Source organism: Scyliorhinus canicula, chromosome 2, assembly GCF_902713615.1.
Source record: "Scyliorhinus canicula chromosome 2, sScyCan1.1, whole genome shotgun sequence".
Classification (NCBI taxonomy): Eukaryota; Metazoa; Chordata; class Chondrichthyes; order Carcharhiniformes; family Scyliorhinidae; genus Scyliorhinus; species Scyliorhinus canicula.
Genome location: NC_052147.1, coordinates 136,934,353 through 136,951,426, shown reverse-complemented (window position 1 = coordinate 136,951,426; position 17,074 = coordinate 136,934,353). Strand labels below are relative to the sequence as shown.

General features: G+C 43.9%; 1 protein-coding gene across 1 annotated transcript in view; it reads right to left on the bottom strand.

Annotated features, from left to right (window-relative positions):
• LOC119962275 (sperm-associated antigen 16 protein-like) overlaps positions 1–11,670 on the bottom strand; it is a 1,248,392-nt gene extending 1,236,722 nt beyond the window's left edge. Inside the window, exon 1 of the mRNA XM_038790262.1 lies at positions 11,388–11,670. Within this exon, the coding sequence (XP_038646190.1) occupies positions 11,388–11,472 (85 nt within the window). The 5' untranslated portion in view covers positions 11,473–11,670. The remainder of the gene's footprint in view (positions 1–11,387) is intronic.
• Between the last annotated feature and the right edge of the window lie 5,404 nt (positions 11,671–17,074).

Genomic DNA, 17,074 nt, shown 5'->3' with positions numbered 1-17,074 from the left:
GAATAACATTGAGTCTTCACAATGATTTTCTATTTCCCTTTAATTTTCTCTAATTTAAAAATAACCTCTGGTGTCCAGTATGCTTACCGCCAGAGAGACCTGTATTTTTTGTTAATGTTAGTGCTTCTGCTTCCATTGAGGTATAGTCATTTCAAACTTTTATGGCAAAACTTCTAACTCAGGCTAACTATTGTGATGCATTCAATAAAGTTGTTTTAACATTTTGCAGTCATTTGCATTACTTCATTGAAGTAAGCGGTTCCACAAAACAGTAAAAACTGCAATATTGTACTTTTAAAACTTCTCTACTAAGGAGTTTGCTTCAGCTTTCACACGTGGTTTCTTGGAATTTGATGTGGCTATGTCTGATAAGCATTCCTTTATATTGGCAAAGTTCAGCCTCAAAGCCAAAACAGCATTTGCACAGGTGGATCACCTGGTGTCACAAATTCCTTTGACCATCAAATGTCTTCCATGTGCCTAGTTCAAGCATGATTGCAGCACATTCCACCAATGCTGGAAATCCAGAAAAAATGCATACAATTTTTGAACAAAGTCAAAAAAGATATGCTACTCCACACGATTCAGCTGCTGCATTGTAGATTAAATTCAAGGAGTGACTGGAACATGGGATGAATACTGCACAGGGGCTTGCATTGTTCAATCTTGCCTTTAGACCTGAATATTTTCCTGCCATATCTGCGACATTATCAAAGCTTTGCCGACGACAATTTTTGACGTTCAAACCTAAATTTACAGTAATTTACAAAACAGTTATTTCCAAGCAGAAGTGTGGGTTGTAACTGGACAAAACAGAGAAATTGCTATACAACTTCACCGTTGCAGGTTACATATCTTAAAATTAATGTCAATTGGTCCAGATGACTCTCATCTGGTGTTGAATCAATTATTATGGAACAACATTTGGCATCTTTTACTTCATTAGTGAATTGGTTTCTGAGCTGCTCTGCCATTATGGTGATGAAGTCATCATCGGTTCTGAGCATTAAAAAGTTGGTTTTCCCTGAGCCACAATATTGATAACTTTTCAAATTCTCTTTGTGAAGCTCAACAAATTCATTGAGATATACAAGGCAGGCTAAAATATTACCTATTTGACTTGACAATGATGACACATCATCATCATCCCAAGAAGACAGCTGTTTGACTACGGCAACAACATGTCTCAGCAATTTCCTCCAATAAGAACACTCTCAAACTTAGCTGATATCGCAGAATTCTTCCAGATAATTTACATCTTTGAACGAATGTACACATAGCCTTAATATGACTTTTGGAAGTTTCATGATCAGCGACATCTCTTCCAATATTTCTCGAGTTTGTGTACCCATTGACAAATTACTGTTTCTCTTTACTAGGGTCAAGAAATAATTTGAAAACGTAACTACCTTGGAGGTTTCCAGAAAATCAAATCAACCAATTTCTCCTTTCCGTTACGACATTCCTCTTCACCCTCAGAAAATGGGTCTCATAAAGACTTCAAAACTACTTCTGACCTCAAATCACAAACTCCATATTACCTATGTTCTCTGGTCTATTTATTGTGAAGTAGTCAATCGTACCCAGTGGAACAAATTTTGGCCATAAGGCAGTGTCTTTATCGTAGGTTTCTTCCCTCATTTCAGCTGCGGAACAATGAGCTTGTGCAGTATCTTGCCGTTCCATACCCATTTCAAAGTCCACTTCTTCTTGTTCAAGTCTTTCAGGTGATGTGTTGTCGACGGAAATCGGCAAGTCAAAGTCATCAGGCAAGTGATCAAAACCTTTGGTGGATATTGTTGAGACTGAATGTGCAATTTGGGCACTGCTCAGTCCTTCAAACCTTTTAAAGTGAAATGCCAAACTGTCTCTTTGCCAAGCTTCTCCTCTTGCCTTGCTTTCAACTTTATGCATTTTTATCTGCCAGATTCATAGTGTCTCTTCATATTGGCTAATCTGCCTTGATTTCAACTTATATTAATTTTCAGAAAGAGCAGGCCTCTTTGCCCTCCTCAGCCGTGGCCTAGGGGTCGGTCGCCATGCAACTGCTCCCCTTGATGACCCAAGCTTGCACGTGCGCAAGTGGTGGCTCAGTTGCTGCTGGCTATCTGGCCTGGCCTCTGCCCTTGCCCTCATCAGTCCGGTTGCCGCCCAGCCCTCTCGCTCTCAGACTTGACCTCTGGCTCTGGTCAAGTCGCCTCGCTAATTCTTGAAAATCACGCCGCTGGTATCTGCCTGGCCCTACAACTTCCTACTGCTCATACCTCGCACTCAGGTGGCCTGGCCTTAATGGTCGTGTGTGCTCCTGGCTGCCTTCCTGGCTGTTGCTTGCTCTCAGGCCTGGCCTCTGCTCTCACCCTCGCTGATCCGCTTGCCGCCCAGCCCTTTCACCTTCAGCCCTTGCCTCTGGCTCTGACTGAGGAGCCCCACTGGCTGCTACTCCCAGAAAATCACAACGCAGGTGCTTGCCTGGCCCTTGCACCTCCCAACTGCTCATCTGTCGCTCGGCCGGTCGAGCCTCAGGCCTCAATGACCATATGTGCCTTGGCTGGTTGCCTGGCTGCTGCTGGATGCTGGCTTTATATGGCCTGCCCTGGCCCTCTGTTCTTTCTTTGGTTGGTTGGTTGGTTTTTAAAATAATATGACAGGAGCAAAACAAACTGATCAGCAATGGGATCAAATGTTTATATTGTTTTGCTGTAATTCAAAATAAGTTCTGGTGATTGGAAATGCAACTGAGGAGTTAATCTGTGAAATACTGACCTTTTGTTATTCCGAGAAAATCTCATTCATTGTTCTGTCCTTCAACAGATCAGTGTCCAAATGTAGGGCACCAAAGAGGAAGGATGTTAAGACTCATGACAGCAGCCTGTCCCTAATGTCACAACACAGCCCTCAACAGTGGAATACAGGGATCACTACCCAATGATAGGTTGAATTCCTCAACCTGATAATCCATCATCAGGGGCTGCCAAAATAACAGCATCCTATGCATAATCTGAAACTTTGTTAAAGCTGTATCGGAATTCACCATCTATGCTTATCTCCTTTTCCATATTCTTCTGACTAATCACTGTGGGCAACAGAAAATGTAATTATTCAGAACTGTTGGGGAAGCAACATGAAATAAGATGATCAGCAATTTGGCAGATTATATATTTCCTGCAAGTGCCAAATTGATAGATTATTCCAAATTCCAATTATGTGCTCTTGTCAGCTAGTGAGATCCACTTAAATGAAATTAAATTGACTTCTATCTCCAATGCAGATAGTTAACTCACAGCTGCATCACAGGTACATCTCGGGAAGATGTCACAGCAAGGTTGTACGGCAGGCTATGTTCATGCTGTGCTTTATGGGTGGCTTATATTCTAAATTCCCCTCCAGTCGGCTTTTCACAGTAACTTCATTTCAGAGTTAATGTAAGCCTACTTGTGACAATTAAGATTATTATTATCCTACACCCAGCAATAATGGCACCAAAATTACAAAATCAATATTTCCACTGTTTGATCTATAATGGCATCCACCACATTGTTGTACAGTAGTACTAATAATGTTCTGCTCGTGCCTATCGGTTGGACAATAAATCCACTTGCTTTAAACAACCAGCTTTTCTATTTGGCATCCTAGTCAACAGCTGCTTTTGGATACGACTAATATATTAATATGTTGGATATTTTTGTGGATTTCACTCTGGACAACCATAAATTCCACTTCTCGACAACATCCAGCAGAGGTAGAAATTCTGTCTTTTTATTTCTGTCCTTGAATTACTGCACTATCTCCATGCAGATATCTACTCCAAATGATGCAGTTTTCTAAGTAATGGCTGAGCGATCCTTTACAGGTCTTCCAGTGGTTTAAAAAGTGTGTTCAGGTCTGGTGAGCCACTCAGTCACAAACAGCTCAGTGCTACTGACAGAATGTCTCAGAAAGTCGACAGGCAGGGCACAATAACAGTTTTTACATAGAATTTACAGTGCAGAAGGAGGCCATTCGGCCCATCGAGTCTGCACCGGCTCCCGGAAAGAGCACTGCACCCAGGGTTAACACCTTTACCCTATCCCCATAACCCAGTAACCCCACCCAACACTAAGGGCAATTTATCATGTCCAATCCACCTAACTTGCACATCTTTGGACTGTGGGAGGAAACCGGAGCACCCGGAGGAAACCCACGCACACACAGGGGGGATGTGCAGACTCTGCACAGACAGTGACCCAAGCCGGAATTGAACCTGGGACCCTGGAGCTGTGAAGCGATTGTGCTATCCACAATGCTACCGTGCTTCCCTCAATTTCCTCGGGTACTCAGCGCCATCTTTTTCGGGTCGGACATGCAACCCTCGCTCTCCTTCCCCACCCCATCATTACTATCGATCCAGAACATGCTATTCTCCAAGTCTCCAATGTGTGCTCTCAAATGACATTCATCCCATTCCTCATCAGAGAAATAACAGCTGCTACAATAAAAGGAAATAAACATTATTATGCATTTATTTGAATTGGTAGATTTTGCCCCCCTGCAACATCAGCAGCTCTGAGCTGGACTTAAAAGCCACAAACTGGTCCCAGAAAATTGTAGCATGGCCTCCTATAATTGGAAGAACCCATTTACCCCCTTGCCCCCCCCCCCCAATTCGTAAACATCCACATCGGCAACTGGGCTCAACATGGTTCTGGAGCACTGACTTCAAGAATTATATATTTGCCTATGATGGAATACAGAAAACACACCAGGATGTTAAAGGTTAAATTAAGATAAAATATGTGTAGACTAAATTTATATTACCTCAGTTGAACAAGATTATGGATGATCTAATTGAAGTATTTAAGATAATTAAAATAATTGATTTGATTTATTTATTACCACATGTACCAAGGTACATTGAAAATTATTGTTCTGCTTACAGTCCTGGCAGATCACTCCATACATGAATAGATGGAACATAGAACATAGTACAGCACAATACAGGCCCTTCGGCCCACGATGTTGTGCCGACCATTTATCCTAATCTAAGATCAACCTATCCTACACCCCTTCAATTTACTGCTGTCCATATGCCTGTCCAAGAGTTGCTTAAATGTCCCTAATGCCACTAGCAATCCATTCCACGCACCCACCACCTCTGACATCTCCCCTATACCTTCCTCAATCACCTTAAAATTATGTCCCCTCATGACAGCCATTTCTGCCCTGGGGAACAGTCTCTGGCTATCCACTCTATCCATGTCTTTCATCACCGTGCACACCCCTATCAAATCACCTCTCTTCCTTCTTCGCTCCAGTGAGAAAAGCACTAGCTCCCTCAGCCTTTCTTCATAAGATGTGCCCTCCAGTCCAGTCAGCATCCTGGTAAATCTCCTCTGCACCCTATCCAAAGCATCCACATCCTTCCTATGAGGCGACTAGAACTGGACACAATATCCCAAGTGTGGTCTAACCAGGGTTTTAGAAAGCTGCAGCAAAATCTCACAGCTCTAAACTCAATCCCCCTGTTAATGAAAGCCAACACACCATATGCCTTCTTAACAATCCTATCAACTTGGGTGACAACTTTGAGGGATCTATGTATGTGGACCCCAAAATCCCTCTGTTCCTCCACACTTCCAAGAATCCTGCCTTTAATCCCGTAATCAGCATTCAAATTCGACCTTCCAAAATGATTCATTTCACATTTATCGAGGTTGAACATACCATAAAAATTAAAGAACATACTATAATAATGGTTATAAAAGATGTAGGACGAGGATCTACTGGGGAGAGTTCACAGAGAGTCGGAGAAAGATAGATGGAGAGGGAGAGAGTGCGAGAGAGTGCGAGAGAGAGAGAGAAGAATCTGAAGTAATCGCTAACCTCAACCGATGAGCATGTTGACCAATGCAGCACCAATATTTTCATTTTGAAAAAAATTCTAGCCCTTAAAAATCTGTAGCCTAAAACTCACAAAGTGCAAAACACTGACCATGCTAAATTGCCCTATGTCCAAAGGTGGATTGGGGGCAGCACAGTGGCGCAGTGGTTATCACTGCTGCATCACGGCACCGAGGACCCAGGTTCGATCCCGTCCCCAGGTCACTGTCCATGTGGAGTTTGCACATTCTCCCTGCATTTGCACGGGTCTCAGCGCCACAATCCAAAACGCTGTGCAGGGCAAGTGTGTTCATGTATAGAGTGATCTGCCACACTAAATTGCGCCTTAATTGGGAAAAAAGTTTTCGATACTCTAAATTAATTTTTTTTAATGGTTAGGTGGATTGCCCATCATGTGCAGGATATGGGGATAGGGTGAAGGAGTGGGCCTGGGTAGGGTGCTCTTTCAGCAGGTCGGTGCAGACTCGATGGGCTGAATGGCCTTCTTCTGCACTACAGGGGTTCTTTGGATTCTAAAACCTTGTAGCATTTTAAAATCTAAATTAATTACCAATCTACCTTATTAATGCAGAATTCAAACTGACTTTTCATAACCCTGATTATTTGAAAAAAAGCTTCTCAACTAAGAAATATAATTAGACATCATGAAAATTAAAGCTAATTTTCAGGTAATTTATCTCACAGGCCCATCAAACAATATGTTCAAATCTACTATCATTGTGATCACTGTGCAGGAGTCTGTGACGCAATTTAAATCTTACCTTTCATGAAAATAGAGCGAGGTGGAAAAAGACATACCCTGAATCAAGAGATCGCACAAAAAAATAAGATGAGAGGTAAATCATAATAATGAAAACAGAAGTAATAAGCAATAATATATGTTAGTGAAATAGAAACAGGAAAAGTTGATCAAATTAAGGGAGAAAAACACAGAAAATATATAAAAGTCAGAGACATAATTAAGTAAAAAGCTGAAGGAGGTGCATTCAATCAAAGTACAGAAGGTCTTCTGACCCATCGAGTCTGCACTAGCTCTTTTAAAAATCAATCTAGTTAGTTTCATTACTCAGCTCTTTCCTTACATCCCTGTATGTTCTCGCCTTCAAGTACTTATCCTTTCAAAATATACAATTCAATCTGCTTCCACATGTTATCTCGGGGTGCATTCAAAATTCAACAATTCATTGCATAAAAACAGTTTTCTTCATACCGTTTCTTGTTCCAGTCCTCCAATCCTATGGCACCATCCCTGTATTTAAGAAGGATTGGAAGATTGTGGCCAGCACCTCCACAATTTCTACCCTCACTTCCCTCAGCATTCTACCCTGCATCCAATTGGGACATGGTGACTTATCCACTTTAAATCATAGAATTCCTACAGCGCAGAATGAGGCCATTCAGCCCATTGAGTCTGCACCGACCCTCTGAAAGGGCACGCAACCCATGCCAAATTCCCCACCCTATCCCCATAACCTATCATCCCTGGACACTAAGGGGCAGTTTTACATCTTTGGACAATGAGAGGAAACGGGAGCACCCAGAGGAAACACACGCAGACAAGGGGAGAAAGTGCAATCTCCACACAGACACCCAAGGGTGGAATTGAATCCAGGTCCCTCGGCTGTGAGGCAGCAATGCTAACTGTGCCACCGTATCCTTTAGTATCACCTTTGTTTTTACTTCATCCAGAATCGGAACAACCTCCTTGATTTCCATAGCTTGGCAAAGTCCTCTTCCTTGAATAACACCAATTAATCCTACTCTATACCTTTTATGTCATCTAACAAACTGGAGCTTTGGTTGCGCTTCCTGTTGATGCTGTGGGAATGTACTGGAAACATCCATCAATGCCTCCTTCCACGATAGCAGGAAGCACACTGATCTATAAATTTGCTTATCAACTTCATAAATTCTACCCCTCTCTGCCCTTAACACAATCACTGCTATATTTAATATTGGGGTGGTTCGTCTCCCAATCTCACCATAACTCATCAGCCTCAGTGTGAAAGTATTACAGTAAATTATTTTGCTTTAGCAGATTTTAAGCTAACATAAATCATAATCTTCAGGTCATCATAAAAACTGAATGGATAGGATAAATTTGTTTTCTCCCCATTGTGGAAAATATCATGAATAAGGATACCTTGCAAGAACGCCATTAAGTAGGAAGGGTCTTTCACATGGCTTCTTCTATTGAAATCTGGAAAAGCTCTGCGGTGGGCAAAGTTTGTACAATGCTGCCCTGGTACAATGCAACCAACAATACCAATTTCCAATTGTCGAATGGGCAGAGAAATATTGATATAGAAAGTCACTAACCATAGGCAACTTAAGTGGAGTTGAATCTATGACAGATATTGTTGCAGTGCCAAACTCTATCCAGCTGCTTGATAATTGCATTGTTAATTTTATAAGACGTCATTTTTAAGATATTATTTTGACAATCGAGCTTCAACTGCACTGCCTTGGAGAGGCTCAAGAGCTCAATGATGACACTCAAGAGAAGCTAATAGGGCGAAGCTATATTTAATTAACTATGAAATAGAAGTGAGCTGCATTTCATTGGCTGTTAGGATTTGAGAGTGAACATGAGATCTTTTGTAATCGTTCAATTTTATAATTAAATTTTCTCAGTTTGCTCAATGACTAATTTGTGGTTCCGAATGGTGCCAACATTGTAGATTTAGAATCATATTATTAAATCATTAATCAGGAGGCCATTCGGCCCATCGATTCTGTACCAGCCCTCTAAAAGAACACTCTACCTAGGCCCATGAGCCCACCCTACCTCCGTAACCCCACCTAACCCTTTGGACACTAAGGGACAATTTAGCATGGCCAATCCACCTAACTTGCACATCTTTGGACTGTGGGAGGTAACCGGAGCTCCCAGAGGAAACCCATTCAGTCACAGGGAGAATGTGCAAACTCCACACAGACAGTGGCCCAAGGATGGAATTGATTCTGGGTTGATTTTCAGCCATTTGGCCGAGGTAGACTTGGGACCTGATTCCTTGCCCCATCTCTGAGTGGAAGGTAACTGCAAAACTGCACTGACAAAACCTGCCAAGAAATTGGCTTCGGATGAAGCATCAGCATAAATTATCAAAGGATTTTCTTTCAGGCAAAGCAATGGCATGACAAGAAAGCTTTGTTGCATGGCTGGCAGAGTGGCATCGTGAACTTGAAAATGAACTCCATAGCAGAACTGTAAAATGCATGCATGTAGCTGCAGTTGCACAGTGAATTCCTAATAACAACTGTGCTATCATGGTGAAAAAATGTATTTCTCCACAAGGTGGAAAAATAATAAGATTATCAATTGCCCCACATCCCCAAGCAGCCACTAGAGTGATACTGTGCTAATGGCAGCCTTGAATAAAGTCTCCAGCTTTGACCAAATTCATACCCACCTCTTGGGGTATAGATACTGGTACCAGGTTCCCCCTTCAGTTATGATTTTATTCAAAATGTGGCATAAATTGTCCTCATATTGTCCATTTCTTTTCATTAACCACATTCTTTTATCATGTCACAATACAGCAAACTTCACAGAATCACAGAATTGTTATGGTACAGACGTCCATTTGGCCCATCATGTCTGCACAAGCTCCCTAAATGGGCATTAAAGCCTAGTGCCATTCTCCTGCCTTTTGCCCATATCCCTGCATATTGTTTCTATTCAAGTAATCATCTAATGTCCTCTTGAATGCCTTAATTCAACACCATCATTGTTAACAGTGTACTATTTGTGGCCATTTGTTTTTCTACTTGCCAACATACACGCAGCAACATAAGAAATTGAAGGGACATTCACCCCCATCTTTCCTATTTTCTAGAAGGGTTACAGCACAAAAAGCTATTTAGCCTTTGCCAGCTTTCTGCAAGGGCAATTTAACAAGTCCCATTCCCCCGTCCTCTCCCTCTAGTCTGGCAAATTATTTCCCTTGAAGTTCTGATCCAATCTCTTTCAAAGCCATAATCGAATCTGCCACCACCATCCTTGCAATCAGTGTATTGGAGATAATAACTGCTCACTGGATAAAGAGTTTTTTTCTAATTTTGCCTTTGGTACTTTTGCCAATCACTTTAAAACTGTTAGGGCAGCACAGTGGCATAGTGGTTGGCACTGCTACATCACAGCACCAGGGACCCCGGGTTCCATTCTGGCCTTGGGTGACTGTCTATGTAGAGTTTGCACATTCTCCCAGTGTCTGCGTGAGCTTCATCCAGGTGCTCCGGTTTCCTCCCACAGTCCAAAGATGTGCACGTTAGGTAGATTGGCTATGCTAAAATAGCCTCTTAGTGTCCAGGGATGTGCAGATTATGGGTTATGGGGCTAGGGCAGGATGGAGGGAGGAGTGCACCTAGGTAGGGTGCTCTTTTGGTGCAGACGCAGACTTGGGTGCAGGCTTGATGGGTCAAATGACCTCCTTCTGTACTGTAGGGGTACTACAATCTACGCTTTCTGGTTCTTAACCTTTCTACTCCAACTATAACACTAGCTACTCTCAAGAATGGTACCTCAATCAAATCTCCAATTTAACCTGGTATTGTGAAACTTCGTATTGTGCCCGCCCCAGTCCAACACCGGCATCTCCACATCAAGTCTCTACTCCACTCAACCTCTTAACCCAAGGAGATTGACCCCAGCAACTCCAGTGCCTCTACTGAAGTTACTGACTGCTGCTGGGGACCATGGGCTCAGCAGCTCCAGCTTACATCACCCAGCGCCTATCACACAACCAAGACGCAGTAACTCAACCTTGCCGATAACGGCCCAATGGGTTAATCATGATGTGGAGATGCCGGCGTTGGACTGGGATGAGCACAGTAAGAAGTCTTACAACACCTGGGTAAAGTCCAACAGGTTGGTTTCAAATCACTAGCTTTCAGCGCACTGCCCCTTCCCCAGGTCAATCCTGAAGGCGCTGCGCTCTGACAGCTAGTGATTCGAAACAAACCTATTGGACTTTAACCTGGTGTTGTAAGACTTCTTGCAATGAGTTAATGATAAGAGTTAATGAAAGTGTGACATTCTGGTTTGTTGCCCCGCATGTGTGTGTGGCGGTGTTGATGGTGAAAGAATGGGGGTTAATGACAGAAATGCGTGGTGGAGGAGGAAGGGTAACGTGCCAGTCACTGGAATGTAGATCTGCAATCAGCACCACCCCAATTCGGCTCACGCGCACAATCCTTAACGGATTTGCGTTCCAACGGCGAAAAACCGTTGACTGTCACGCAAGGGCTAAGCGCGAGCCCCCTCTCCTGCCCCCCTCCCCCTCCCCCTCCCCTCCCCTCCCCCCCCCCCCAAGTCACGCACGAGCGCATCGAGTACATTTCACGGGGCTAGGGGGTCGAAATATGAGGTCAAAGAGCAGCATGTTGACTGTTGACGCTTCTTAAAGAAAGGGGGGGGGGAGAGAAATACGCCCGTAAATTTATTTTACACGTTAAAAAGCTCCCCTTTCTCCTCCCGCACCGTCAGAAGTCCTCTGTTCAAAGGATACGCTGCAGGTAGAAGGTGCCGTCCTCCTCCTCCGACATGGCTGGTGGTTGTTGGTCGCCGCCGGTTGCTCGCGTGCCCGTTGCCATTGACGACACCGGCCGCTCTCGCGCGAGTTCGCTGGCGGTGGGCGTCCGGTTGCTATGGAAACCGCGCTTTGACTGCTGAAAGGAGATATTTCCCCCCCTCCCCCTCCCGGAGTTGATCCAGTTCTTACATCTTTTAAAAAAACGTCAGTCTTTGGCAAAATGAAGTTTTCGGGAAAAGAAACCAAATATATATTCTCTTCCGAGGTATAAAATGGCCAATTTGTGCTGAACGCGCGTTTATTTATTTATTTTGAGATGTCCAGTTACACCCCGTCTCTTTTAAGGGCTGAAAGACCGAGAGAAAAGAAGAAAATCACTTTAATAAAGGATTAAGGTGTTATTTTCTTTCAAAAGAAAACACACATTAAAGACAAAGGTGAGGTGTGTGGCGCATTCAGGGGCCGTGGATTGATGATGTTCGCCGCTCCAGCCGAGGCAATGCAACTTTAAGATTGAGGAAGGTAAGAGATGCTGAAACTGCTTCATTCGTTTCGTGGTGGTGGTTTTTGTTTTGGTTTGAACCATGTTCTGTTTATTGTCGGGTTAATGGGCCTGTGTCGGGTGAGAGGCTGTGTGTGGGGCCCGGGTTTCCACAGCCCCACCCCGCCGAGCAGGAGTTTGAAGGAAAGACGCGAGGTTTACCTCGATTTGTTCGCCCACACAACGATCAGGTGGACGGCGGCTTTGTTTACCTTCAAATGAAAGACATCCAGCCAGCCAAACGTGCCGTTCAGTCACTCCCACCCCGCCCCACTCGCAGGCTGTCGTTGTTGACACAAGTGACAGCAGGTAAACGTTACGGGAAGCATTTTAAAGTCGGCATCCAAAACACGTGTTTAAAAAAAAACACAACAAAATATGAACATGAAAAACAGAAAATGCTGGACAATCTCAGCAGGTCTGATCACATCTGTAACGATAGAACGGAGCTAACGTTTCGAGTCCGGGTGATTCTTGGTCAAAGCTTCAAATATCAGCAAACCCAGTGCTGCCATTGATTACTAGGAGTGAAATGTTTCCAGTTTTCCCGTGAACTTTGGACACCGGGCCCATTCTGTAAAAGGTGTGTAGGAAACGACCATCCGAAGAAGGAGAAGGATGTTTTCGACCCTCTTCCTCTTTTAACCTTGGACCCTTGAAAGCAGGGGTGATAAGGTGGTCTCTACAGCACAAAGAGAGGCTCTTGTTCGCCCCATCATGTCCATACCGGCCATCAAGCAACTATATATTCTAATCCCAATTTCCAGCACTTGGTTCCCAGCCTTGTTTGATATGGAGTTTCAAGTGCTCATTTAAATGCTTCTTAAATGTTGTGTGGGTTCCTGTCTCCACCACCCTTTCAGACAGTGAGTTCCAGATTCCCCACCACCCTCTGGGGAAACAGCTTTTCCTCAAATCCACCCTAAACCTCCTGCCCCTTACCTTAAATCTATGCTATCTGGTTATTGATCCCTCTGCTGAGGGAAAAAGTTCCTTCCTATGCTCCTCATAGTTTTATATACCTCAATCAGACCCTCCTTTCAGCCTTCTGTGCTCCAATGAAAACAGCCCAGCCTATCCAGTCTCTCTTGATAGTTGAAATGCTCAAGCCAAGACAACATTTCATCAGCACCCTCTCTAGTGCAATCACTTTCTTACTGTAGTATGGTGATTAGCACACAGTACCCCAGCTGTGGCCTAACCAGCATTTTATACAGCTCCATCATAACCTGCTCTTATATTCTATGCCTCAATTAATAAAGTAAGAAGTCTTACAACACCAGGTTAAAGTCCAACATGTTTGTTTCAAACACTAGCTCTCGGAGCACTGCTCCTTCCTCAGGTGAATGGCAGTGCTCTGAAAGCTAGTGTTTGAAACGACCATGTTGGACTTTAACCTGGTGTTGTAAGACTTCTTACTGTACTCACCCCAGTCCAACGCCGGCATCTCCACATCAATTAATAAAGGCAAGTGTCCCATATACCTTAACCACCTTATCTACCTGTCTCGCTGTCTTCATGGATAGAACATACAGTGCAGAAGGAGGCCATTTGACCCATCAAGTCTGCAATTAAGCCCTCACTTCCACCCTATCCCCGTAACTCAATAAACCCCTCCTAACTTTTTTTTGATCACTAAGGGCAATTCATCATGGCTAATCCACCTAACCTGCACGTCTTTGGACTGTGGGAGAAAACCGAAGCATCTGGAGGAAACCCACACAGCACATGGAGAACGTGCAGACTCCGCACAGATAATGACCCTGCGGCGAATCGAACCTGGAACCCTGGCGCTGTGAAGCCACAGTGCTAATCACTTGTGCAGCCCATCTATGGAAGTGCACACCAAGATCCCTCTTCTTCCCAGAGTCCTATCATTCATTGCATATTTCCTTACATTTTGGGAGGATGAACAAGGCATCACCGCACACTTTTCAGGATTATATTCCATTTGTCAATGTTCTGGCAAGCTCACCAGTCCATTTATACCGTCCTATAATCTAACACTTTACTCCCCACTATTTGCCACTCCACCAGTTTTTGTGTGGTCATACCCCAACATTCACGTACGAAACGTGCAGCCTTTCAAAACCGGATATTAAACCATTGCAAATGTTCAAATAGAATTCGTTATCAATTATCAATTTTAGTCAGCAGGAATTAAAACTAAATATTATATGCCGTAGTTTCAAACCCCAGTTTGTAATAACGTAACAAAAATAACACTCTCAATCCACAATGGGGCAGTGTTCTCTATTAACTTTGCACATCCGAACGTTTTTCCGCTAAATTAAATCCCACTGCAATTTTATTTGGTTCATCGTTTACTTTAATTTTAAAAAAGTTGTTTTCGATAAAATCTACAATGTTGCAGCCTGAAGTTCGAACTACTGTTGTATATTGTTTTCTTAAAATGCAATCATATGTATTTAAGTTCAAATACAAAGCTGGTTGTATTTCAGATAGATATATCTCAAAATAGATGCAGAGATTTTCTCTTGACGGTTAAGCGGACTCCGTGTCGACATCTCGCTGATTCCAGCAAGCACGTTTGACCGCTTTTAATTTTATCTGAATCCCGGATCAAAGAATGACTCACAGTCAGTCGCAAGCCGCCTGACAAGAGACATTTGCCAATACGAAATGATTGCCAGAAAATGGTTTTTGAGTGCAGGACTTGCTATCTGGTAGTTTTCAATGGCGAATATTGAATTACTTTATCTGCCTAAAATAGTAAATAAAATCCAACAACTATGCTAATCTAAGTTAATCACACAAGAATGATATGAAACTTTGACCAATAGGAACCTTACTTCTCCTCATGAAGTTTGAAGGGTTTTTTCCACCTACAAGTTTCCTGTCTTTCAATGTGTAGATTAGTTAACTGATAACAATAATGTTCAACGTTTACTGTGAACTCGACGCTGTACTTTATTTCTCTCACGGTATTGAAACACTGAGCTTTCCTCATTCTTCGATGCACCCCATTGATTAATTGCGTGGGCGCCTGAAGCGGAGTGGTTAAAACTTTTCATGTATCCAGTTAATGATCGCAATTAGTTTTCTGCTACTGTATGTTTTTAAATGTCAAACCTCCGTCTATGTAATGGACTATCGAGGTGGAAGTGGTTTTTTGAAACATTTTTTAACCAAATAGCAAATTATACATTCAGAAAAATAAGGGAACTTGCTCCTGTTTCAAATTTGACTGCATAGGTTGTAATTACAATTAATAGTAACAACGAAAGAATAATAAGCCAATGAAAACGATGGCAGGACATGTTTAATTTCTCGCCTGATGCCAACTTTAACATTTATATTTATGATAATACTGCTGGAAGTATTATCAAGGATAAGGTGGATCGATTTAAATGTGATAATTTGTAAGATAATAGATATTGTAAAAGGAAACAACGTTTATTAGGGCAGATTCAGATCCAGCATTAGAAAGTAGTGCAAAATGCTTTTCCAACTTTTCATTCAGTGACAAACTTGATTTAATGGCATTAAAATGATTTCCCTCCATTTTACAAACTCCACTCGTCTACTCCTACTCATATTGTAATGCAAGGCCCATGTCACCATACCGGTTTTCTCACTGAAGCTCCTTCATCATTAGTTATGTCCAAGTTCTTCTACCCCATTGTGAGACCACTTCCATCAAAAGGTGCATGTTTCATATAATTGCTTATTAAATTTAGAGTATCCAATTCTTTTTTTCCAACTAAGAGGTAAATTAGCACAGCCAATTCACCAACCCTGCACATCTTTTTGGGTTGTGGAGGTGAGACCCAAACAGACATTGGGAGAATGAGCCAACTCCACACAGACAGTGATCCGGGATTGAACCCGGGTCCTCAGCACCATGAGGCCAGAAGACATAGGAGCAGAATTAGGCCACTCGCCCCATCAAATCTGCTCCACCTGATGTGCATCTGCAACTGTGTGGTGCTCATCAGATTGTGCCCCAGAAGCCTGACCGATAATGTCGCCCACCGAGGTGTGGAGGGTGGGGATGGCAGCTGTGATGCATCGATGGTGGTGTCCTCGGAGCTCTCCTCTGAGGTGGTCTCATGGGAGGTGGTGCGGGGGGGAACAACCCCGGATGGCCTGTCGCCGTCGGCTGGAGGTCCTGTGGAGATTGGACATGTGGTCAGTGGGAGGATGGGTCAGTCTGTATGACATTAACACCTCACGTTTGATTGGACCTGCATGTGGAGCCCATTGAATCCTCGCCTCTGTGGTGTGCACCGACCACAGCATTGGTGACCGCTTTGTGCTCGGCCACCCCAATAACCTCCAGGGCCCGTTCCTCGAAAGTCATGAGGATTCTTATGTCTGGCACCCCTCCGCCGGTCTGGACCCTCTCCCGGTGATTGTGGGACAGCTTCTCCTGCAGAGACACAGAAAGGGCATCATTAGCCACATGCGTGGTTTACAGTGGTGTGGGGGGTGTGTGTGAAGGAATGATAGGGAGGTTTGGGGTGAAGGGAGGTTTTGGAGGCTAATGGAGGGTTGGGGGGCTGCTCACATGGGGATGGGAAGGTTTGCAGGGGTGGGGATGTCAACTCACGCATGCGGCCAGGTGTAGGCCATTGACCTTGCAGCACTGGAGGCCAGTCCTCCTGGTCACGCTGCCTGAGCTGACAGCCTCTGCCACTGCATCCCAGGCAGCAGTCTTACAGTTTGTTATGTTCTGTTCAATAAGGGAAGTCACTGAGTCTTTATATTCCAAGTTAACTGAATAAGGCGTGATTCTCGTGTGGTAGCGAGTGGGAACTGCCACGAGCTTCCCGGCATTCGGCCCGGCAAGGCAAGCAATGCAATTCTATGTTAATTGGTCCTTAATGAGGCCCCACGGGCTTCACATCACAAATGACGGCTCGCCAGCCGATTCGCCAGCACTGCGCTCGCCAGCCTCCCGCTAACAAGCTTGAGAAGCACTTAAACAGAACTTGCACAGCCAGCCCCCCTCAGCTCACAGCCATGGCGTCCTGAAGGCCGGCCCCTAGGTTTGGAGACGTGGAGCTGGAGAGGCTCCTAGATGTGGTCGAGGCAGGAGGGATGTTGTGTTTCCCCAAGGGTCCCAGAGGGTGAGACACAGGGCAGCCAGTGCCGCCTG